At 45.5% G+C, this 24,133-nt stretch overlaps 1 protein-coding gene across 1 annotated transcript in view; it reads left to right on the top strand.

Annotated features, from left to right (window-relative positions):
* PCSK2 (proprotein convertase subtilisin/kexin type 2) overlaps positions 1-24,133 on the top strand; it is a 214,267-nt gene that overhangs the window by 160,707 nt on the left and 29,427 nt on the right. The window contains exons 6-7 of the mRNA XM_004270393.3: positions 1,538-1,614; positions 14,173-14,261. Coding sequence (XP_004270441.1) covers positions 1,538-1,614; positions 14,173-14,261 — 166 coding nt within the window. The remainder of the gene's footprint in view (positions 1-1,537; positions 1,615-14,172; positions 14,262-24,133) is intronic.

The following is a 24,133-nucleotide window of genomic DNA, read 5'->3' as shown; positions in this document are numbered from 1 at the left end:
GTTAAATGTTCGTACCAAAAGAAAAAGAAGGAGAAGAACACACAGACACAAAAGAACACAAGGAAATTTTGAAGGTGATGGGTATGTTTAGTACCTTGGTTGTGGTGATGGCATCATGAGTGTACACATATCAAGATATAGACATTAAACGTGTGGAATTTCCTGTATAAGAATTATACCTCAATAAAGCTAAAAACTTTTAAGTTAAAAATTTTTTAAACAAATTTCAAGGTGACTTCTGCCCCAAGCACATTTTTTAAAATAAATTAGTGTTACAATTCTGGTCATTCCAGCTACTGACGGCCCTTTGCCATCCAACAAATGGAAACAGAAACTCATGGAACTTGTCAATTTGCTCTTAAAACCATTATGCCACTAATACATTAAGTTTACAAACTAAAGTGTTTTGACTCATAAAAGAGCACAGTTCTCTACAATGTCTCAGGGCCCATGGAATGGAGAAATTTCCCAGCTGGAATATGTATCTAACGCAGTGTTTCCCAGCCCAGTGTATACTGCGGACCAGGAAACCATCCGGGGTCTTGGTTGCACACCTCAAAAACCAAGGAGGGAGGTTGGGATGAGGAGAGAGGAGCTTCACGGAGCTCAGCATACCTGGGCAACTGACAGGCAGAGAGGAAGGAAGGGATTAGCCATCAGATGGTGGGGGACCATCTCCCATCACGGACCAAAATAAAAGGCTGACCAACTGAAGACCTAAACGGACAAATTAAAGCATGAAATCAATTTAAGTGAATAGGTAATTGATTTCTGTGGGGAAAGACTCCCAATGGGAAAATTGGAGGTATTGGACTGAATAGAATTTAAACTTCTCATTGTATCTTGTAGCGCTGAGGACTCCTGTTTGCAATTATCTATTTTTTGTGGGATTGATGTCTGTCCCGACAACCAGGCTGTAATTTACATGTGGGCAGGGATGTCACCATTGTAGTCCCATACTTGGGAAAGTCGCTGGCATATATTAGACTCAATGATATTTGTTGAGTGAATAAATGAGGTTGATATCATGGCCAACGTTCGGGGCTTGGGTTTAACACCCGTAAATGTAAAGGAGACAAGCCTCTGTCAGCCTGAAGCAGGGAGCTGGAGTGAGCTCTGCATAAAGTAAGAAAACTCTAGAGGCTGCCTCACTTGTGACATGAGAACTAGATCCTTCTGGCCATCAATGCAAGGAAGCTTAACGAGAGTCCTGGTTTCCGGGGGAGCCCCACTGACCCACAAGTGTCACTCAGCTTAAAATGGAGACAGTCCTGGGTAGCACAGGACGCAAATTTGCTAACCCTTTGAGGGCCTGGAATAGGATGGGATGAGGGAGCCTGGAAAAGAGGATAACAGGAGGATAGAATCCTCCACGGACGCACGTCTGCTCTGTCACCTCTTCGAGGGCTGGTCCAGAGAGAATGTTAACATAGCCCTCCATGGAGGGACCGTCCACATAAGACGGCTGCATCTCTCGGATCCTCTCGTGCCCGTGCCTCTGGCTTTATGACCTAATGACACACCTTGTGTTTTGCAGAACGCCGAAGCAAGCTACGACTTCAGCAGCAACGACCCCTATCCTTACCCTCGATACACAGATGACTGGTTTAACAGGTAAATGGGGCCTCCTGAGGTGTCTGGGACATCAGGTGTGGGGTTTTATTTCACTCTGTTGTGTTTTTAAGGCTTAAATATCACCAGCAAAATGCTTTCAATGCCTTGCTAAATTATATGGTGATTTTTTTTCCTTCTTTGTGGCTACATTCTCTAAATTCTTGATTTTTTTAATATGGCAACACTCCTCTAGAATTATCTCTTGACTATTTTGTTCTGTTGAACTAGGAATTATTTGCCATCTTATTAAAGATAAAAAGAAAATAGGAATAATAAGAAACCTTTCTCAACCCACCACAAGGTGATCGTAAACACATGGGTTTTACTTGATCTCTTGAAACTACTGCAGAGAGCTCTTTTGCCCCAGGGGTCTGTGTCTATATGTTTTTGAAAAATGTTTTTGCTGTAGCCTTATAACAGCTCATGTAGCCCCTTTTGACAAAACAGTAAGCATAATTGGCAGAGGTTTGAGGTATTTTTTTAACTGAGGTATAATTAGTTTCAGCTGTACCACATAATGATTCCATATTTGTATATACTGCAAAAAGATCACCATTGTAAGTCTAGTTAATATCTGACACCACACATAGTCACATAAAAAAACTTTTTTCCTTGTGATGAGGACTTCTGAGATCAACTCTCTTAGCAACTTTCAAATATGCAGTACAGTATTGTTAACTCTGGGTTTGAAATACTTCTTGGCATCCTATTGTGCAACACTACCCAGTGAATGGTTCATCCAAAAGTGTGGTTTTTCTTCGGCCTGTTTTGCTACAAAACATGTAAACGCAGTCTCTTTCTTCTCCAAGTAAAATTCTTGCCTAAGTTGTTTATCACACGTAAGAAATATCAAGAAATTAAGGCACGTGGCTTGTTCAGTCAAAATTGACTCAGTTCTAAACCTAGTGCTTCCCCATTATTGATGTTTTTGAGTGAAGCTGATGAGAACGTATGAACTTCAATTAATGATATAAAAATATATTGTGTGTACAGCACTTTACTCGTTGCTTCTACTTCTCGTGACAAACTCAAGGTAGATGAAACAAATGCTGTCATCCTTAGTTTAGTGACAAGGAAACAGGCTCAGAAAAGTTGCCTGACCTCCCTGTACAAACAACCAGTAAATATCAAAGCCGACACTTGAACCCAAGCTCGATAAGTGTTTCTAAATCCAAATTGTACCCTTCTTTTATAAGCATCATCTTTATTATAAAAGACAGAAGGCATGATGACCAGAGAGTGGCCAGGGATGGGTCCTCACTGGACCAGGTAGCTTAGACTCTGTTCCTACAGTTAGCAAGCTGACCAGAGACTGAGTGGGGCACACACAGAGCACACAGGGCTTGGTAATTACAGAAAATGCAGAAAAGAATAAAGGGGAAAACACAATTCGAATTTGTAACATTTTTAAAAGATCATCGCTAATATCCAAGAGCACAGTTCACTCTCTATCAACGTCATCTGCAGCTTTAAAATCGTCATGCAGGATTTGGAAGTGTGCGTTTGGGGGTGAGGGTGTATAAAAAAGGCCAGAGAACTTTTGACTTGAAGTGTCTCTTACTCACCTAGATCCTTGCATACCCTTAGCTGATAAACCATTTTCAGACACAGGGATGTGAAGTCATCAAATAGAAGTCACTAAGCCAGGGGCGAGACATATTAACAGCAGCCTGGAACCTTGTGCTGAGAAGGACAATGAGGGTGGCCATGGCTTCAGCACCATCGGTCACCAGCTGTCCACACGCTATCAAAAAGGGCAGTAGCAACATGCGTGCCAGCTACTAGCGTTCTCTCTGCAGCTAGTAGGCACTAAATTCATCTTCAATGGATGGACCCAGGCACAAAAATATAACCAACAGAATGGTTCCCCCATCCCATTTTCTGAACCCAAACACAACCCCCCACAAGTAAGTTTCCCTGTGTGATGAGCTGTAAGAATATTCTTTAAACAAAAACAAAAGCAAAAATGGAGATGTCCTCTATCTTAAATAATTTCATTTACAAACTTGTTCTTGAAAGTTCAATTTTAAACTGGCTAAAATCCTCTAGGACTAATGAGCGCTTAGGGCAATAAAATTCTTTTTTTAAAAAAATTTATTTAACTTATTTATTTTTGGCTGCATTGGGTCTTCATTGCTGCGCGTGGGCTTTCTCTAGTTGCGGCGAGCAGGAAATACTCTTCGTTGCGGTACGTGGGCTTCTCATTGCAGTGGCTTCTCTTGTTGCGGAGCACGGGCTCTAGGCGCGAGGGCTCAGTAGTTGTGGCACGAGGGCTTCGTTGCTCCGTGGCTTGTGGGATCTTCCTGCACCAGGGCCCAAACCCGTGTTCCCTGCATTGGCAGGCAGATTCTTAACCACTGTGCCACCAGGGAAGCCCAGGGCACTAAAATTCTTCATTGCCGGAGGTAGAATCCCCAAGTGTCCAACTGCCTGAGACACAGTCATCGTGAGTCAGGCAAGTATGATCCTTGCCTCTTAAGGAACCAATGACTCAAGACACAGTGGCCGCTTTGACCCATAAATGGGGTTTTTCACAATTATCAAGTCATTTTCAAAGATCCTCATGCATCATGGCTTGACTGGACGGTACCACGGTTCAATTCACGGCCTCTCGAAACAAAACGACTGTTGTAAGTGATTATGAGAGGAAGGCGGGTCAAAGTTCAGGCCACAGCCCTGGGAGGATCTGTGGTCCGAAGAGTCGTGTCTGTCCTGGAGGTGGTCCCTGCTTGGCACAAAGCGAATTTGAAGATAGCACCGTTCCCTTGAGTGTAAGATAAGTTTATTAAAAATTCCCTCTTGGATGAATATTATGCCTAGTATTTCTCTCAGTATAACTAGGGGCTTGTAGAGGAAGGAAAGAGAATAAAGGGGGGTTTAAAGGAAATCTAATTGGCTGTGAGTTAATAATTGTTAAAGCTGGATGATGGTTACATGAGATTTCACTCTACTTTTGTCTATTCTGATATTTTCTATAACAAAAAGTAAATTTTAAAAGCATAGGACGTAAAAAGAGATAACCAGAACTGGGCCTTTAGCTTGGTCCTCATGAAATGATTCATTTTGGTGGTTAAGCTTCTGAGGAGCTTGCAGCGTCCCATGAGGAGGTGACAGCAGCCCGAATCACTACAGTGCTAAGTGTAGCTAGGACTGAAATCATACAAGGAAAGCGAACACCTATTAATTACTATGTTTAAGGCACTGTTTTAGTGCTTTGCGTGTATTAATTCTCAATCTAACCCTCTGAAATAGGTGTGAACATTATTATCTCTATTTTGTAAACCGAAGCACAGAAAGATTAAGTAATGTGTGCAAGGTCACACAGTTAACAAGTGGTGGAGACAGGATTTGACACCAGTGAGGGGCCGTTACAAGCACTGCCTCATAATAAAGTGCTTTGGAGAGAGAGCGTGGAGAAATGCAAAGTTATCTCTGGCTGGGGAAACTGGGACAGGTTTCCTTGAAGATGTGGCATTTGGTCCGGGATTTGAATGAAGGTACTAGGTAGAGTTGGGAGGGGAGGGGAGTGTATTCTGGGGTGAGGGTACAATTTAGGCAAAGAAGCAGAGGCAGGAGGTACAGATGTGTTCAGGAGGTGTCCTGGATAACTGGTCCTGGAGTTAGAGACTGGTGCAGAAGGCAGCAATCCGAGAAGGCCTCATGGAGGAGGTGAGCATGAAAGGTTTGGACAGGTTGCTAGGAGAGAAGAGGAGAGATCTTGTGACTGGGTCGGAAACTGGGCGTGGGGCCTAGACAAGGACGATTCTCCCATTGCACTCTAGGAATGCCGCTGCCCAGAAGCTCTGAGAGCCTTGAGCACTTGCCCTTGGCTGGAGCAGGGTTTACTGCCCAGGCAGGCTCAGCCTCCAGCCTGCCAGTTTCTTCAGGTGTTCTCTTCTGGGCTTGGGCACCAGTCCCAACTCCCCCATCTTTGCTCAGCGGACTCGGGGCTCTTGGATAAGCTAGTTTCGGCACCGAAACTCCAATGAAGGGCTGCCCGAAGCTGACCAGCATTGGGCTTGCTGCTGCTCTAGCCACACTACCTGCCACACAGGCCAGTTAGAACGCAGAGGCAATTCCTGCCCAGAAAAGGCCACGCTCTCCATCATTGGCTTCTCACTGCTGTGGAAAGTAGAAAATAAAACACTCTACCAGGGGCGCTCTCAAGAGCAAGCAAGGAGGACGTTCCCCTTGGTTGGGAAACTGAGTTTAATAGCCACGTGTCTCCTTTGGGCTTTCCTCACACTTTAAACCATCATATCTCCTCTCTGTGCTTATAGGTTAACTTGTTTTCCTTCAAGTGTATGTTTCTTTAAGAACATACTTAAAACTCCAAGCCAAGGACTCCTTATGATGGCAAACTTCATACATATGCAGAACAGCTTTTAGGGGACCTGTATACTAGAATTCCTCGCCCTGTGCCTCATTTGATTTTGTAGGATTATTCCTTTTTCAGCAGAGCAAGTGTATTTTTTCTACTGTGAACCATTTAATAATTGTATGCGGTATCTGTGCTCCGGGTATGTATTTGAAACACAGTTGAGAAATTTGGAAGAGGAGTGTAATTTCCTCCTAGCTTGCAATCAGAGAAATACAGACGACCAAGCAAAATAATAACGGCCACAGTAGCAACAATAACCCAGACTGCAAAAAGGTAGAAAATAATACATATTTAATAAGCATCAATAATATGCAACACAGCTGTAACTGATTTGCTGTGAGGTATCAGGATCTAGTATCACATTTTTTTTCTGGCATTCAATAAATATTGATTGGCTGGTTGATGGATGGGTGGCATACTTTCTCAGCCATGCCAAGATGTTGAGTGCCCTTGACATCTGTCCATTTCAGAGCTGCCTGCTTCTCCCAAGGTCTGCAGCTCACACTTTGTCAATAATCTTGCAGCCTTGCTGGGTTTTAGGTCAATGTTTGGTGATGCACTGCAGATCTGTATTCCATTGCTGTGCTGCTGTCCATAACAATCTCTCTTGCATAGCATTTCTTTGACAGGCATACACCACTGAAATGTCATCCCCGCCGTCGGCAATATTTACACAGCATCACAGGGTGCAGCATGCTCTATCTATTACGCCCTAAAGAGTAAGAGATTCTGGATTAGATGCGATTCCTGGTCACAAAAAGTTTACTATAAATTCAGGAAGAGAGAAGACATTTATTATTCAAGCAACCAAAATGAAGGGAAATATGGATAAATGGATACCAAGGATCGTCTGTCTCTGTGTGGGCACGTTTGATTGATAGCATTAGTTAAACCTTCAAATAAGAACGATTTTCAGTGATTAACTTTTTTTAATTAAAAGTCATATTTCATTCTGAAGAACCCAATAAACAGGCCTAAAAAGAATATGGGGGGAAAATTGCTCTCTCTGGTTGGTTATTAGCACAGTGATGGAAACCAATACTTTACCCTGGGGACACGTAATGGCTTAGAAATAGACAAACATCTTTCCCTTCTGTCTTTACGGACTAATTCTGAAATTGCCTCCTGAATAACAAAATCCAAACTGCCTTCAAAGACCTAATCTAAGTTTTTCTTTCATGTGAGCGTTGAGACTACCTCCTAAGCCGATACCAGCACAAAGGTTGCTCTTTGCAATCAACCCCCTCTCTCTAGCCAATCCAGAGTACAGTGAAATCCAAGAGAGTTTAATTTTGTGAGCTCTTCTGAGCCACTGGAGAAATACCACAAAGTTGTGAGTTTTTAAAAAAATTTCTAGTCCGCTACCTGGATGACACAAGTTTTCATTATTTAAAATTTCCCCTTCAGCTAAAAGAAATAGACGTAACACAGATTTGGGGTTGTGGAGAGAATCATACAGATGGCAAAAGAAATATCTGTATGTTGGTATAATCATTTCTACTTTGGAAACTAATGTTTGCCATATGGGGGGATTTTATGGTCCTCAGGTGGTAATTATTCTTTTCTTAAGAGACAAAAATACAGTAGATTATAATGGACAAAGGTCCATATATTGATCGCTTGGTATGGAGTAAGTGATCCCTGAATCAGTTTCCCCTATCTGTAAAATGGAACTAAAGCTCCACCTTGGAGGTTTGCATGACGGACTAGAGGGACAGAACATGGACAATGGCTCTGGGGATTTTTATGAGCCAGGCCTGGAAGCAGCATACATCCTGTCACCCACATAACATCAGCTGAAATTCAGTCACTTGGCCACATGCACGTGTCGGGGATGCTGGGAAATGGAGCCTAACCGGATCCCAGGAAGAAAAGAAAATGAGCTTGGTTACCAGTTAGTATGTTCTGTCACCACCAAAAATCACGTGGCAAAGACAGTCCGTGTTGTAGAAGAAAACCTAAGCCAATGACCCTAACCAGTGAGTGAGCCAAAGAACCAGTGGAAGTTGGTTAAACCACTAAGTTACTTTTTGAATTAGTCAGGATTCTGCAGAGAAAAAGAACAAATCAGATATGTATATAAAAAGAAAGAGATTTGTTTATGGGGTCTGGCAAGTCCAAAATCTGCAGGGTGGGCTGGCAGGCTGGAGACCCAGGAGAGACGAGCTGGAGTCCAAAGGCAGTGCTGGAGGATTTTCTCTTACCCAGAGAAGGCTGGTCTTTTTGTTCTATTCAGACCTTCAACCGATTGGATGAGGCCCACCCACACTATGGAGGACAATCTGCTTTACTCAGAGTCCACCAATTTAAATGTGAACCTCATCCAAAACACACCTTCACAGGAACACCCAAAATAATGCTTAATCAAATATCTGAGCACACCATGTCCCAGCCAAACTGACACATGAATTTAACCATCACACTTTTTATCTGCACATTTCTGAGCATCAGGAATACATGATATATTTTTTTAAGATTTTATTTTTTTATTTGTTATCTATTTTATACATATTAGTGTATATATGTCAGTCCCAATCTCCCAATTCATCCCACCACCACCACTGCCCACCCCTTTGCCACTTTCCCCCCTTGGTGTCCATATGTTTGTTCTCTACAACTGTGTCTCTATTTCTGCTTTGCAAACCAGTTCATCTGTACCATTTTTCTAGATTCCAAATATATGCATTAATATACTATATTTGTTTTTCCTTTTCTGACTTACTTCATTCTGTATGACAGTCCCTAGGTCCATCCACTTCTCTGCAAATGACCCAATTTCATTCCTTTTTGTGGCTGAGTAATATTCCATTGTGTATATGTACCACATCTTCTTTATCCATTAGTCTGTCGATGGGCATTTAGGTTGCTTCCATGATCTGGCTATTGTAAACAGTGCTGCCATGAGCATTGCAGTGCATGTGTCTTTTTGAATTATGGTTTTCTCTGGGTATATGCCCAGTAGTGGGATTGCTGCGTCATATGGTAGTTCTGTTTATAGATTTTTTAAGGAACCTCCATACTGTTCTCCATAGTGGCTGTATCAATTTACATTCCCACTAACAGTGCAGGAGGGTTCCCTTTTCTCCACACCCTCTCCAGCATTTGTTGTTTGTAGATCTTCTGATGATGCCCATTCTAACCGGTGTGAGGTGATACTTCATTTTAGTTTTGATTTGCATTTCTCTAATAATTAATGATACTGAGCAGATTTTCATGTGCCTCTTGGCCATCTGTATGTCTTCTTTGGAGAAATGTCTATTTAGGCCTCCTGCCCATTTTTTGATTGGGTTGCCTGTTTTTTTAATATTGAGCTGCATGAGCTGTTTATATATTTTAGAGATTAATCCTTTGTCTGTAAATTCCTTTGCAAATATTTTCTCCCATTCTGAGGGTTGTCTTTTCATCTTGTTTATAAAGGTCATGCTTAAGAACAGGGTTCAGAAGCAGCAAACCTGTATCTGAATTCTGGTTTTGCCTCTGAACTGAGAAGCGACTTAGTACCCTGATGCTCAACTCCCTCTTCTTTAAAATGGGGATAATGATAGTTGTGAGAATTAAATAAAACAAAGCCTGCGGCACTCTCGGCATGGTGCCCACCCACGGTGGGTGTCAGTAAACGAGAGGTGCTGTATGCATGCTGCCCCGTCCATCTCTCCCTGAATGGAGTCACATAGAAATGCATGCTTTGGCTGGAAAGGGCAAGAAGGGTGGCCAGTCACTCTAGTGAAAGGTCAGCAATGTGGAAGAAGGGGCACAGTCTCTCTGGAGATGTGCCCCCTCCCCGAGTCAGAGCAGGTCCTCAGGATTTTCTTAGACATCTCAGCAGCTACCATGGCTGTAGGGAAGCCCCAGTGCAGCCATCATCAGGGTCCAGGCTTAAACCCCACCCTGCACAGGTTAACCTGGGATTGCCCCTCCAGCCTTGCTTGTCCAGAGTATCAGTTATCTATTGCCAAGTAATGCCACATAAAAAATCATCCCAGAAGTAGTAGCTTAGAGCAATAAGCACTGACATCGCTCACAAGTCTGTAGGTCCGCTGGACAGTTCTGCTGATCTGGCTCGTCCCTGCATCCAGGGTTGGTTGGCAGGGAGGCTGGGGGCTAGCTGGCTTAGGGCGTCCTCTCTCGCATGTCTGGGGGACAGCTGGCTGTCAGCTTGGGTGACAGGCATGAGGGGTTACAGTCTCTCACCATCCAATGGGCCAGCCTGGGCTTGTCCACATGGCACCAGGGCAGTTTCAGGAGAAAGAGCAGCTGTGGGCCTCTTGAGGGCCAGGCCCATCCCTTCCACCACATTCTTTTGTCCAAAGCAAGTCACCAGGCCAGCCAGACTCAAGGTAGGGGAACTGTGCTTCCCCTCTTCATGAAGCAGCTAGAAAATCACACTGCCAAGAGCACAGGCCCAGGGGAACAGTAGATCGAGGCCGTTCTGGCAACATGATACCCCTGACTCCTGTCACTTGCCCCCCGGTGACCTTTGTCAGAAGGAGGCGATTAATTAGTTAAAGCACAAATTTATGGGCTTGGTTCTGTAGAACCAGAGAGTACTCACTAACCCTCGTCAGCGGTTCAGGTCTTCCAGGGGCCAGACGATGGGTCCACGCAAGGGTTGGATCTTCACCAAAAACCAGTCTTCTTGCCCTTCCTGTGGAGCACTGTTCAGTAATCTATCTTTTAAATTACTTTTGTTCTGAATACGTTGAAGACGTTTGAAAAGATTATAACTTACTCAGATTTTGTTAGATAACATCTTTTTTTGCCAAATCCCACTCTTTTGTGAGCTAATCAGACTTCTCACCTGGACTGTTTTATTCAATCAGCCAATCAATAAACACTTACTGAATTTCAAAAAAAAAAAAAAAAAGGGAGGCCAATCAAGCCACCGAGCTTTGTCCCTCCTCCCCACACCCACAGCGATTTCCACTTCTGACAGACTCGTGTTTTACTCTAGAGACAAAGGGGAGCTACTGAATGTTCTTGGGAGAGCAGAGGGGCCAGATGAATATGGACTTGGAAAAGGATTCTCCTGATATTCAGAAGAGCAAGCTCGTTCTCTGAGATGATCAGGAAAACAGGACTGAAGGGAAGGCACTCAAGGCCGTGGCGACGGAGCCGACAGAGGCCCAGGGGTGCGAAGAGGCCTGGTGTCACCAACAATTACAGGGAGCCACTACCCGCTTATAATTAGTGTCGCCTAATTTAGCAATGAAATGTTTTTTCCCATATGTTCCTCTGGAGGGACCACGACAGTCATCTCCCCACTTAAAGGCCAAAATTAAGGATATGGAAGCATTCAGTGTCTTTAATCTGCTCAAGGAAGTTCGCACGATTTTGTCCTCCAGCCTTTCGTGAGCAGTTTTAGGGCAGAGAAGGTCTGTCACTGGGTGGGAGGGTGATGGGGGGTCCAGTAGCTGACCCTGGGTCTCAGACCTGGCCCAGATCCTCGGATACTCAGCTTTGACATCTGTGAAATGGAGCAGTACCTACTCCCGCGAGGGGTAAAGGGGGTGCGACAAGAAAAGCACTGACTGTGGTCCCTGGTGAGGAACGACTGCCGCGTCCACAGCAGGTGCTGTTGGCCCTCCTCGCTCCTCAGAGCAGGGCCCCCCCTCCACCAGCATAATGTGTGCTTCACAGATGTCGGTCAAAGCATCGACTGTTCCAGGCAAGGCCTCGGAAAGGAGAGCCTGGCAGGGCTGATTATTAAATAATAAGGAAATTAGTGCTCACTCGAATTAGAGGTGGCACTGCTTTTTAAACTTTTCTTCACATATTTATTTGGGGCTTCCCCGGTGGCGCAGTGGTTGAGAGTCCGCCTGCCGGTGCAGGGGACGCGGGTTCGTGCCCCGGTCCGGGAAGATCCCACATGCCGCGGAGCGGCTGGGCCCGTGAGCCATGGCCGCTGAGCCTGCGCGTCCGGAGCCTGTGCTCTGCAACGGGAGAGGCCACAGCAGTGAGAGGCCCGCATACCGAAAAGAAAAATAAAAAATCAAACAAAAACTTGTTCAGCATGAACCAAACAGCAAGGGAGCCAGCCAAATTTAATCAGTGTCCGCACAAGTTCCATTTTTAAATATATATGTGTGTATATATAAAGTATATGCATGTCCTCTTAATATGGCATGTGTTTTATATATTTAAATATCTAATATGTGGATTATATATAATGTGTAAGTATATATACATATGAATATAGAAGTATATAATTACAAATACATAAGTAGATATAAGTACAACTATATACTTGAATATATACATTTAAAGTCTACGTACGAAGCAATATAAAATGTGTATGTTTCACTTTATATAGATACATGGGTGTACACTTCCATGCTGTTTTTCAGAATTTTATTTACCATTTTCTTCAGCACTGAGAATAAGATGGGGGCCATGAAATCCACGTCCATGGTAGCTTCTCCCATCAAGTTAAACCATAACTAAGTCCCTTCTCAAAAATCTCCCATGAGATCTACCAAAAACTTACAGGCAAGAAGACAGGGGTTTACTCAGTCAGCACGTGGGGTCTTCACAGAGCTTCCACCACAGGGCTGACCTCTGCAGTCACGACGAGGTCTCCTCAGACACCACATACAGATTTCATTCTTGTTCCAAAGGGAATTTTGAGTCTGTGAGATGTGTAGCCTTCATAGAGGCAGGATTCACTTTTGCTCACATATAGAGAGAAAATATGTGCGTATATTTTCAGTCCTCCGATGTGATTTTTTAAGGGCGGGTGTGAGCTTTGCTTGCCCTAAGAGAATGCGGCGAAGCGTCTACACTGCAGAAATCAGGACTTCTTGGGCTGCGCAGCCAATAAGTCCCCTTCCCCACATCCCTTCCTGCACCCGCCGTGTGAATAGTGAGGGGGAAGCCAGCCCTCACCACCGTCCCTCTGCAGGCCAAGCTGACACTTTTGCAGCCGACTTCGTACTTAGCTGCTTCATGGGCCATTAGGATGGACTTCCAGGCTGGGGCTGGCCGTTTCCAGTGATGTGTACATTGGACCACTCCTCCTCTTGAATGCTGTTTGGGGTTAAAACACGGCATTGTGATTGACCTCAAGCTTACGCGGGGTTCAGTTCCCCGTTGCCGTTTAACAAACGCCCCGAAACCTAGTGGCTTAAAAGAGAACATCTACTAGCTCACAGTCTTGCAACTTAGGTAGGCACCTGTCTCTCTCCATGTGCTGCTGACGGGGTAACTCGTCTGGGTCTGGGGGAGGCAGGCCTCCAGGGGCCTCACCTGAGGTATGTTGGAACAATGGGGGCTGCCCGGCTGCACTCCCCACGTGGCCTCAGCTGTAGCCCAAGCTCCTCTGTACGGACCCTGGCCCAGAGGATAGAAGGCATCCTCCCGCTGCCTCCCATGTGTCCAAGCCAGCCACCAGGCCGGCCCAGTTCAAGGGGAGAGCTGTTTAGATTCCTTTGGTGTAACAGAAAAGGGAGCAAAAGGGAAAAAGTTAATGAAATTCCAGTGTCTATTGCAGAGAACATTCTAGAACATAAGCCCTGAGAAGGCCTTGCTAGGAATTGTAAGGCCGGCAAACTTCAGAAAGATTATCTAATAGATGCCTGGGATTCTTAATCTGGTCGGCCTCAAAGTTTCTGTGGACCCCTCGAAATTGAATGCAAACAGTTGCCAGTGTGGGTTTATTTGGTTCCAGAGCAAGGTGGGGGATTTGTAGCATTCAGTATGTCCTCAAGGAGGCTATAATCCAAAAAGGTAAATAACTTTCATCCCACAACTGGCAGGCAGCATTCATTCCCTGCCTGTGGACAGAACCAGCCTTGAAAATAAACACCAGCCCACAATTCTAGCGTTTCAAAAAAAAAAAAAATCAGCTGTTTCGACCAGCACCAACCTGTTTTAGATTGTCTCCTTTTCACAGAAAGCCTATAACTGTTTTCCGCAGTAAGACACTTCAAATTTTAAAGTAAAGATCACCTCTCAAGGTTGAAAATGTTCTGAGAAGACTCTTCACGGTAGAAACAAGCCAAGGTCAGGAAGGGCAGCTGGGAATTGGAAGGGGTCGAAAGGAGAGACACAGATGGAAAATCCAGGGGCCTGGGTGGGCTCCGGGCTAACTGAACCATTGAAAAGAACCATAGATAGAATTTAAGGGATCTTCTCCAAGTCGTTTGACCCTGTATCTGACTTGTCTTTACTGTTCTCTGCAGCCATGGGACCCGATGTGCCGGGGAAGTTTCTGCAGTCGCCAACAACAACATCTGCGGGGTCGGAGTGGCCTACGGCTCCAAGGTCGCAGGTAGGCTGTTGCTGTCAAACAATCCCAGGAGGCATCACACTCGGGTCTCGGGCCTGGCCACTGCGCGGCAAAGATTCCCAGTGGAGCAGGCGAGCGGGGACTGGTACACTTAGCAAGGGTGAAAAACATTTTTTTAACTTAACCTATATGGCAAGATCAATAAACTTTAAAAAGTTTTAAGGTGCACAGATCATGAGCACATAGGTCAATGAAGTTTCACAAACTGACCACATCCACGTAACCGTCAAGAAACAAAACACAACCAGCACCCCAAAGCCCTCGTGTCCCCTCCCAGTTACTGCCCATCCACACAAGAACAGTCACGACCCTGATTTCTAACAGCAAATGTCAGTTATTCCCAGTTTTTAAACTTTATATAAATGGAATTGTACTGTCTGTACTCTTTGTGTGTCAGTATCCATAGCATCTTTTTTTTTTATTGGAGTAGAGTTGATTTACAATGTTGTGTTAGTTTCTGGTGTACAGCAAAGTAATTCAGTTATACATATGTGTGTGTGTGTGTGTGTGTGTGTGTGTGTGTAGATATTCCTTTTCATATTCTTTTCCATTATGGTTTATCACAGGATATTGAATATAGTTCCCTGTGCTGTACAGTAGGACCTTGTTGTTTATCTATTCTATATATACTAGTTTGCATCTGCTAATCTCAAACTCCCAATCCAACACTCCCTCACCTGCCCTCCCCCTTGGCAACCACAAGTCTGTTCTCTATGTCTGTGAGTCTGTTTCCACTTCTTAGATAAGTTCATTTGTGTCATATTTTAGATTCCACATATAAGTGATATCATATGGTATTTGTCTCTCTTTCTGACTTACTTCACTTAGTATAATACTCTCCAGGTCCATCCATGTTACTGCAAATGGCATTATTTCATTCTTTTCATGGCTGAGTAGTATTCCATTGTATGTATGTACCACATCTTCTTTATCCATTCATCTGTCGATGGACATTTAGGTTGCTTCCGTGTCTTGGCTATTGTGAATAGTGCCGCTATGAACGTAGGGGTGCACATGTCTTTTCAAATTCCAGTTTTGTCTGGACATGTGCCCAGGAGTGGGATTTCTGGTTCATACGGCAACTCTATTTTTAGTTTTCTGAGGAACGTCCATACTGTTTCCATGATGGCTGCACCAATTTACATTCCCACCAACAGTTAAGGGAGTTCCCTATCTTTTCGAATTATAATTTTGTCCAAGTAACCATAGCGTTTTAATAGGAATCAAATAAGGACGGTAGAATATAAGGAGGTGTGTATAGATTATTGTAAACATACTCAGAACTCTTCCAAATGTTTTTGGTGAGGTTTTTTGTATGTTTGTTTGTTTGCACAGTGCCTCTCATCTTTAAGGGAAAATATTCTACCTAGAACCTTTTTATTAAGTTCCACGGGAAACATTTAACAAATTCCTCTATATGGGCCTTTAGAAAGAAGGGTGGCTGGTCACCAGAAATTTAGAAACCAACACCTCCCCCCACCAAAAAAAATAGAGAGAGACAGAAAGGGAGAGAGAAAATGAGAGAAAGGGGTTCATAAGCTTCCAACAAGATGCTGGAGAATGGAGTGGCTCCTGGCTTATTCCAAGTTTTGCATCAAATTTGGTTCTTAATTTATTCAGGCTGAGTCATCCAACCTTGCTTTTTTTTTTTTACAACTGTCTTGATATTTTTTTCCTGGTGATTTAATAGAACCATAAACATACTTTGTGCTGACACTTGCATTTCCAGGAACCTAAATAAAGCAAGAGCAACCTACACAAACCCACCATTAACCTCTTTCAACACTGTCTGCTAAGAGGTTTGCCTGAGCTGGGTGCTGAATTCCTCAAACGAATACATCCAGAGGGTTCTGAAATGTAACTGGGGCGGCTTTGCCCCTTGGCTTTCATCTCTCTGTATTCTGTGTGCCTCCAAAATGCTGGCATCAGAATGTCAGAAGGCATTATGAGCTCAGGGGAAAGAATATCACCTGGTTAATATTTTACAAACCAGGCTCACACTCCAGGTGCTATCTGAGTGGGGGGGTTCCCTGTTCGCAGGGCAGAGTGGAGGCAACTGAAAATGTCAAACGTGGATTTCTCATTCACAATGACGGTCTTCAAAAGAGTTTTGAAGTTTCTGCATGCCCAAAGTAACTGGATTTTTGAACAAGGGATCCTCAGAACAAGTGCCTGCAACAATGAAGAGTTGGGATTAGCTCATGGCAATTGGAGGTCCGCTGGGGTCTTTTTCTCCATCTGCTTCTTTTTCTCTCTTGTAATTTGCACTCTGAAAACATCTAAGCTGCTTATCAAATGTACCTGATTCTCCTGCTCTCTTTGAATTCCCTAAAAGCAAACCTGAAGCAAGGGTCTGGGTGCAAGGAGTTTCTTTGGGAGGTGACCCTGGGAAGCCAGTGAGGGAAAGAGAGGGAAAGATGGTGGGAAGAGAGACCAACAGAGGGTGTGTAGATGAGCTGGGGCTCCCTAACTGGGGCTCTGGGGGGCTCTTGCCCCCCGAGAGGAGGAGGCTGGGAGTTTATCCACCAACTCCCATCCCTCATCGGTGGGTGGGTTCGGGTGGGGGGCGGGACCTCAGCCTCGAGCACCTGGGCTGTCCCGCCTGCAGCTCCACCCGCAAGGCAGAGGACACGCCCCAGGCAAGCCCCTCGTTCGGATGGGCAGATCCAGGCAGAGTGTGACAGCCTCTGACTCGCCCCTGATGCCAAAGGCGAGCGGATGCAGCCCGGTACCTCAAAGACACGACCCGACCCCTGTCCGTGAACCCCGATAACTCACAGGTCTCAAGGCAAGGCTCTGAGGATCCAGGAACCGAGCCCAGAGCCGGGGGGAGGCAGGCCCAGCCCCACAGAGGCTCTGAGCAAAGGGGTCGCCTTCTTGCTCTCCCTTAACCCTAGCTTGGTTCCTCTGTAGTCACTCTTACGGGTCCTAAGCGCTCAGGGGCAGGAAGGTCCAGTCCCCACCCTGTGCCCGGCAGGACATCCAGTGACTCAGGGCTCCCCCAGGGGAGCGAAAGGAATTCTTCCTGAGAAAGCCCTGGAGAGGTACTCAGGAATCGCAACAGAAGCAGAATTCTACCTTACAGATTTGGGGGGAACATTTTGTTCATTCTGGCTGGCAATTTCAAAAGTTGGCTGATTTTCCTTATTCTACTAATAAATGGGCTATACTCTCCGGAGAATCTTTCCTTTCCCGAGCTTTCTGAGCTGGGGAGGTCTGGAGCGCCATCTGGTGGCCGTCCCGTATCACTGCTCGTCTCAAGGTGTTCAGTCACAGGGTAGGGAAGCGATGTCCCAACTGCCCCCTAGATCCCGGGTCTCTTGTCTTCAAAAAAAGGCTAAAGTTAAGGTGCTGCAGAATCTCAGTCCAGAAAAAGAAAGGAAAGTGGAGACAAGATGATAAAATGAGTCCTCTGAAGGGAAACAAGGAAAAAAATCATTGAGCATCTCTTCATCGGCCTGTGAGCCTTTTGGGTTTCTCTTCTACTCATACACTTTCTCATTTTTCCATGGAGGTTCCTGTCTTTTTCCTGTTAATTTGCACATGTTCTTGGTATGTCCCACATATTAGCCCCTGATCAGTTTTAATCAGCGCAAGGATCTTCTCCCAAACTTTCACATGAGGCCATTAGTCCAACTGGATTCCACCTCTGTATGTCATGCCAGCTGGGGTCAAGTTTTATTTTTCTCCAAATAGTGAGCAAACATCCCCAATACCATCTATTTAATAATCCATCCCGTCCCTTTGATTTGTGGTACCACCTTCATTGTATATTAAGTTCCCATACACATGTGGTTAGTCTCTGTGTAAATATAATTTAGAGGAAACTTCCTAGCAACTGTGAGTCAGGAAGTGTAGCCACGCTCCTTCCTCTACTGGGCCTTTGTATGTGCTCTCCCTCTGCCCAGAACACCTGCCCCCTACGGCCCACCTGGCCACCACCTCTTCATCCTGCAGCAAGCGGGTCCCCATGGCATCCTCCAACATCATTGCCCAGGCCAGTCCCCATCCACAGATAAAGATGCTGAATCTTCTCTTCCCAGCACTAATACTGTCAGTTATCACAAATTCTTGTGCCTGGTTCTTTGATCAGTATCATTCTCCGCAGGCAGACAACAGTGTCCACAGAGACAGGAGCCATGTCTGTTTTCTCTCACCTTCGCACCCACAGCAGGGTCTGGCGCACAGAGGATGCTCAAACTCTATTTGCTGAGTGACAGAAAGCAAAGAAGGAATAAAGAGAAGGAAGCGTCTGTGGATAAACCCATGATAATCAGTAGAGATTAATCACTGAATAAAAGAATCGGTGGATGAATGGAGTTAAGGGATTAAGGGCATAAAGATCTAAGGACCCAAAGCTGATGGAATTGCTACCAGGTATCTCCCCTTCTACCAGCACCGTCTCACCTTTGCTACTTTAGCCCATTCAAATTAGTTCCAAGGAGACCTGGGCCTTCTCATCACCCACTTCCCCTCCCCAGCAAGGGCACACTGGGAATGTCCATCAGCAGTGAAGACAGGCAGGGGACCCCTTTGCATCAACACCCTAGGCCACTCCAGGCCAACGAGCATCATGGCCATCCATCCACTGTGTGTCATCTGGTTGCTGGAAATAGAGCGTGTGAATTCCCAGCGGCTCATCTTTTCCATTTTCCTGTCAGAATCGCAAAATCTTGGGCCCCAAAGAGGGTCTAAAGTTCCCTGAGTCCGAACACCCACTGACACTTGCATGATGATAACAACAATAACAGTAGCAATAATAATAATAACATATTGTCTCTTCCAATGTGTCTGGCACGATGCAAAACCCTTAACTCAACCCTCTTTACAGCTTTATCATACATTATTATATATTTTATAAAGAGAACATATTTATTATATATTATTATCCCTCTTTTACAGAGAACGAAACTGAACATGGGGCCACACAGCTAGTAAATTGTAAAACAATTTAGTATCCAGCGCAGCCTGGGTCCCTGCACTAAAACATTTGAAGAGCTTCTCTCTTTTTTTTTTTAATTAATTAATTAATTAATTTTTGGTTGCATTGGGTCTTCGTTGCTGTGCGTGGGCTCTCTCTAGTTGCGGTGAGCGGGGGCTACTCTGTTGTAGTGTGCAGGCTTCTCACTACTGTGGCTTCTCTTATTGCGGAGCACGGGCTCTGGGCACGCAGGCTTCAGAAGCTGTGGCACGCAGGCTCAGTAGTCGTGGCGCACAGGTTTAGTTGCTCTGCGGCACGTGGGATCTTCCCGGACCAGGGCTTGAAACTGTGTCCGCTGCCCTGGCAGGCAGATTTTTAACCACTGTGCCACCAGGGAAGTCCCGAACAGCTTCTCTTTTCCTGCTCTCCTGATGTAGCCTGGACCCAGCCTGGAACGGCATGCCTCCAGTGACGGGAAACTCACTCCCTCACAACAAAGTCTGTTCTGCCTTTGGACATGGGTAACTCTAGAAACTTCTTCCTTAAGATGAGCTCTCTCTTTGACTTCTGTTGCCTGTTTCCATGAGCACAGCTGTTACCACTTCTTCTAGCTAACACATGGCAAGGAGAGAGGAAAATTCCAATTAGTCTGGCTCCCAAAGAGTAAATGCTCTGTAACACGCAGACCGGTACATCCGGGCTGTCCCAAAGTCTTGGTGCTGTCTCAAAGCTTTAATAACTACCAAACTTTTTTGAAAGTTTAATTACTTACATTTCCTTATCCACTTATTTATATGTTTTGAAGAGAAAGGTTAATTTCCATTTTTTATTTTAAAAATGACTTTATTAAAGTAACTCTTTAAGACAACCTAATTCTTTTCTTAGTTTTAATTTTTAAATCAATGTTTGGCATCTTTAGCCAAAAAGGACTGAGACAAAAAATCGAAATTGACAGTGTATTATTCAAAATTCACAAAACCAAATAAATGGACAACCAATATAAATAATGAACCCTTCAAATGATGTTTCTTGCAAGTTTGTCAGATTTCTACCTCTGAGAGTATGAAAAAGGCTCGAAATGCATCACGCCTTTTGGGAGATGCTATCTCTTGCCTTCAGCCCCTTCCAGGACTCAGGAGTTGCAGCCGGGTGCCCACCATGTGCCGGTCCTGCTGGGGGGCAGGGATGCAGCAGTGAGCCAGCAGACAAGACACCTGCCCTCACACAGCTTCGAGTCTAAAGGGAGACCTAGACAGGGAGCAAACAAACACGACAATATCCGATCATGATTGCCGGTTGCCGGGGCACAGCAAGTGACTTGAGGGCAGGTTCTACAGCATCACCCCTGGGCGTCTGCAGAGCCCCTCAGAGCAGCCCCAGGCTGGGGCCAGGCCAGGTGGCATTGGCCTTACCTTCCTTCCTCTGAAGGCAGAGCAGATAGACTTATGCATCTGCTAACGAGTGCTCCTTTGAGCAAAGATTCTAAAAGGAGTTTGAAAACCGCACTGTAGACCATTATCAAAGTACCCTGAAATTTCTCTACCAGCGATGAATTGCTTCCACATATTTGGCCAATAAAACTCCTAATAGTCCAGTGAGTTTGTACGTATTTTATCTGAGTTTTTAAATAAATCAGTAAAAATCGCTTGTTGGCACAATGATTAACATGTTTCCAGATCCTTAAGACCTAGACCAGCATGCGTCGGCTCCCTAGCCTGCAGATGAACACTAGTGAACACAACAGTGGCGATGATCGACACTGAGGTGTGCGGACGGACATAGCACTTCCTGGTGTCCGTACAAGCTCACCTTTTGTAGCAGGAGGAGAGGCAGAGGATTTAGCTCAAACCCCTGGGCTGTGCAGCCCCTAGAGCCCAGGGCTGCAAGCAAGCCATGCAGCAGGCGTGAGGCTCAGGTTCTAAAAGGCAGGAGGGACTCACAGATTCACTGCTGGTCATGAATGCGGTGCTCAGGCTGGCGGAAGGGCAGGGGACAGAAATGCTTGACGTGCAGGCTCTCCTGCCATCACCTCGCCGCAGCCAGCAGAGCATTGTGCAAACGTGAGGATGCCGAGTCCTGGCTCCCTGGGCTTCCCACTCTCCTTCTGCCTCTCACTCTCACTCTCTTGCCTTCCCCATCTTTCTCGCTCTCTCCCCCTCCCCACCCCCCTAGACCATCCAGGGACAGAGTCCCTCCCTAAAAACCCTTGGGTCACCCTGAGCCTGGGTCTTGGCCGCTAATGGGGCAGTTGCCTGCAAAAATTAATACTGTATCTCATTCAATTCATGCATGCCTCATTCCCTCCAGCTTAATGAGATTCAAAGAATGCTGGGGGCCTGGGCCCTGAATGTGAATGAGAGCCCTGCTCCCAGCCCGTGGCCGCCCCTGCCTCCCTCGATGCTGAACAGTCCGGAGATTAATACACAACAGCTCTGATGTTCTGGGCGGCACAAAGGGAGCGAGGGCGGGATGAAGAGGGAGAGAGGCAGAGAGACAGGACCTGCAAAGAGAGAGGGCAAAGGGCACCAGCTGGTGACAAAATGCAAAGTCGCCACTGTTTGGCACGTGGGACGGTCCGGGTGCGCTTTGGCCAGAGTTGAACTCCTCCCTCTTTTCAATGGAGGCAGGCTATTCAGTGCTGGTCATCCGGGCACTGGATGAGTTCAAGACCATCTGAGTTTCCTCCTTGCAGACGAGTGAATACCAGCCTCTCTGTGACATTTCCAGTCCACAAAGTGGACACGACTTGTGAGAAGAAGCTGTGCTCTTCAGTTTACTCTGTAAGCTGTCAGCCACCTTTGTTAAACAGACTTTTTAAATGAGCAAAATATAGGTGGGCCAAAAGTGAAATGTGGAGTTTTAGATTTCCTATCCCTAATGAAATGAACCATAAAACTTAGCTTCTGGAAAGTTGAAACCAAAGGCTATGCTTACGCTGTAGGAGCTTTCTCCAGGAGAAAGGATATTAACTAATAATTAGACTTGTTGGCAAAAACGGTGACCTGATTTATGACTAGAGGATGGAAAGTCTGGACCTGTTATCCCTGCTAGGGAGAAACTCAACTAAATTAGGTAATTATATCATGCATTTATTCACCAAATATTTATCAAGCTTAAGATAAATTCCAAGCGCCATGCTGATGCCCAGGGACATAGAAGTACACAGAATAGACACATGCCCTGTACGCAAAGACCTTGCTGTCTGGTGGTAAATGAAACACACAAATCAACAATTGTAAGAGAAGGCTGACAGTGCAGTGCTAACAGAGGAGGCTGCCAGTGCAGTGCTAACAGAGGACCTGCAGAGCTGGACCCACAAAGACTTCAGGGGAAAGGCCTACTGAGATCATAGGTTAGACAGGAGGAGGGTGAACTCTGGGGAACATTGCAGTGCAAGTGCAAGGGAGGGGCCATGAGACGTGGGAGGAGGAAAGAGAACCTTAAGAGAAAAGAGAATTTTCTGTCAATTTCATGGGCCCTGTAAGAGCCTGAATCTTCCTGCTTTATATTTTTTTCTGGAAAAATGTTTATCTCAGAATTAACAAAACATGCATGTAAAAGCATTAACTTTATACCCCCAATGTCCCAATTACCTAAACAGCCATTCTCACGTCAGGTTGCACTTCAAAACCACCTTAGACCAATACCTGCTTAGGCCCCGTGCAAATATTCAGAAACTCCAGGGACCGGGGAGAAGCGGCCCAGGAACAGTATTTAGGAAATGCTCTGCAAATGACCCTATAATTGGGAACTGCTTTAAGATATACAAGCCTATTACCTGCAACTAGAAAAGGAAAATCAAGATGCGAAGGCAGTCCTATAACTTTATTCAACAATAAGCAGTTAGTTCTCATCCACATGAACTGTCTGTAGATTTGGGGCCTTTTTTTTTTTTTAATTTATTTTTGGCTGCGTTGGGTCTTCGCTGCTGGGCACAGGCTTTCTCTTGGTGAGTGGGGGCTACTCTCTGTTGCAGTGTGTGGGCTTCTCACTGCAATGGCTTCTCTTGTTGCGGAGCACAGGCTCTGGGCGCGCAGGCTTCAGTAGTTGTGGTGCGTGGGCTTAGTTGCTCCGTGGCATGTGGGATCTTCCCAGACCAGGGCTCGAACCCGTGTCCCCTGCATTGGCAGGCGGATTCTTAACCACTGTGCCACCAGGGAAGTCCCTGTCTGTAGATTTTTGAAAGTGGTGACAGGTACATAGGTAACCAATGTATATCAATCTTCCTTCCTTAAGTTGGTGTGCACACCACATTAGGTGATGCTTGTATAATAATGTCCTTTGACCACCAGGGACAAGTAAGAAGGGTCAGAAGCCAGCCTCCGACTATGTACAGACCAGCCCTTCGTTTCAAAACTCCCGTGGATGGGAAGACTTAGGTCAGCTTCAGCAGCACTCTAGGTCCCTTGCTACGAAATAGCGTATCAAGCAGAGAACAATCTTGGCCCCAAACAGCAATGTTTAGAGGGTAATGATGAAGGAACAAATGCCCTTCCCGTTGGCTGCTGCTGAGTGGACAGGCTTTTTCCAGACAGCCCAAGGGTGATGTGAACCGTGGGTGCCACAGGCCTGGGCTCCTCCTGAGTCCCTGTACACACAGTCACACAATCAGAGAAAAGTTCCCAGCGAGAAGTCACTCCTACAGGGCATCATAGAAGCACACACTTTACAAAGGTGGCCTAGGGGAGAAGGAGGAGGGGGTGTATCCTGCACCCCACTGCAAATATATTTTAGAATGACCCCTTCAACATTTCTGTCCCCCTAGCCAAAGCCCCTTCTCAGCTACGATGCAACTGAGAGTTCCTTCCCTGCCCCTCCCCCTTGCACTGTCCTGCCCCTCCCTCTGCCCCTGCCCCCTGCCCTCTAGAATTGTTCCTTAAATATCTAAGCGCAATCTCCTCCCCACACTGTCATGCCCAGTAGATTTATTTCT

Source organism: Orcinus orca, chromosome 16 (genome assembly GCF_937001465.1).
Source record: "Orcinus orca chromosome 16, mOrcOrc1.1, whole genome shotgun sequence".
Lineage (NCBI taxonomy): Eukaryota > Metazoa > Chordata > Mammalia > Artiodactyla > Delphinidae > Orcinus > Orcinus orca.
This window is presented reverse-complemented; position numbering and strand designations above follow the sequence as displayed.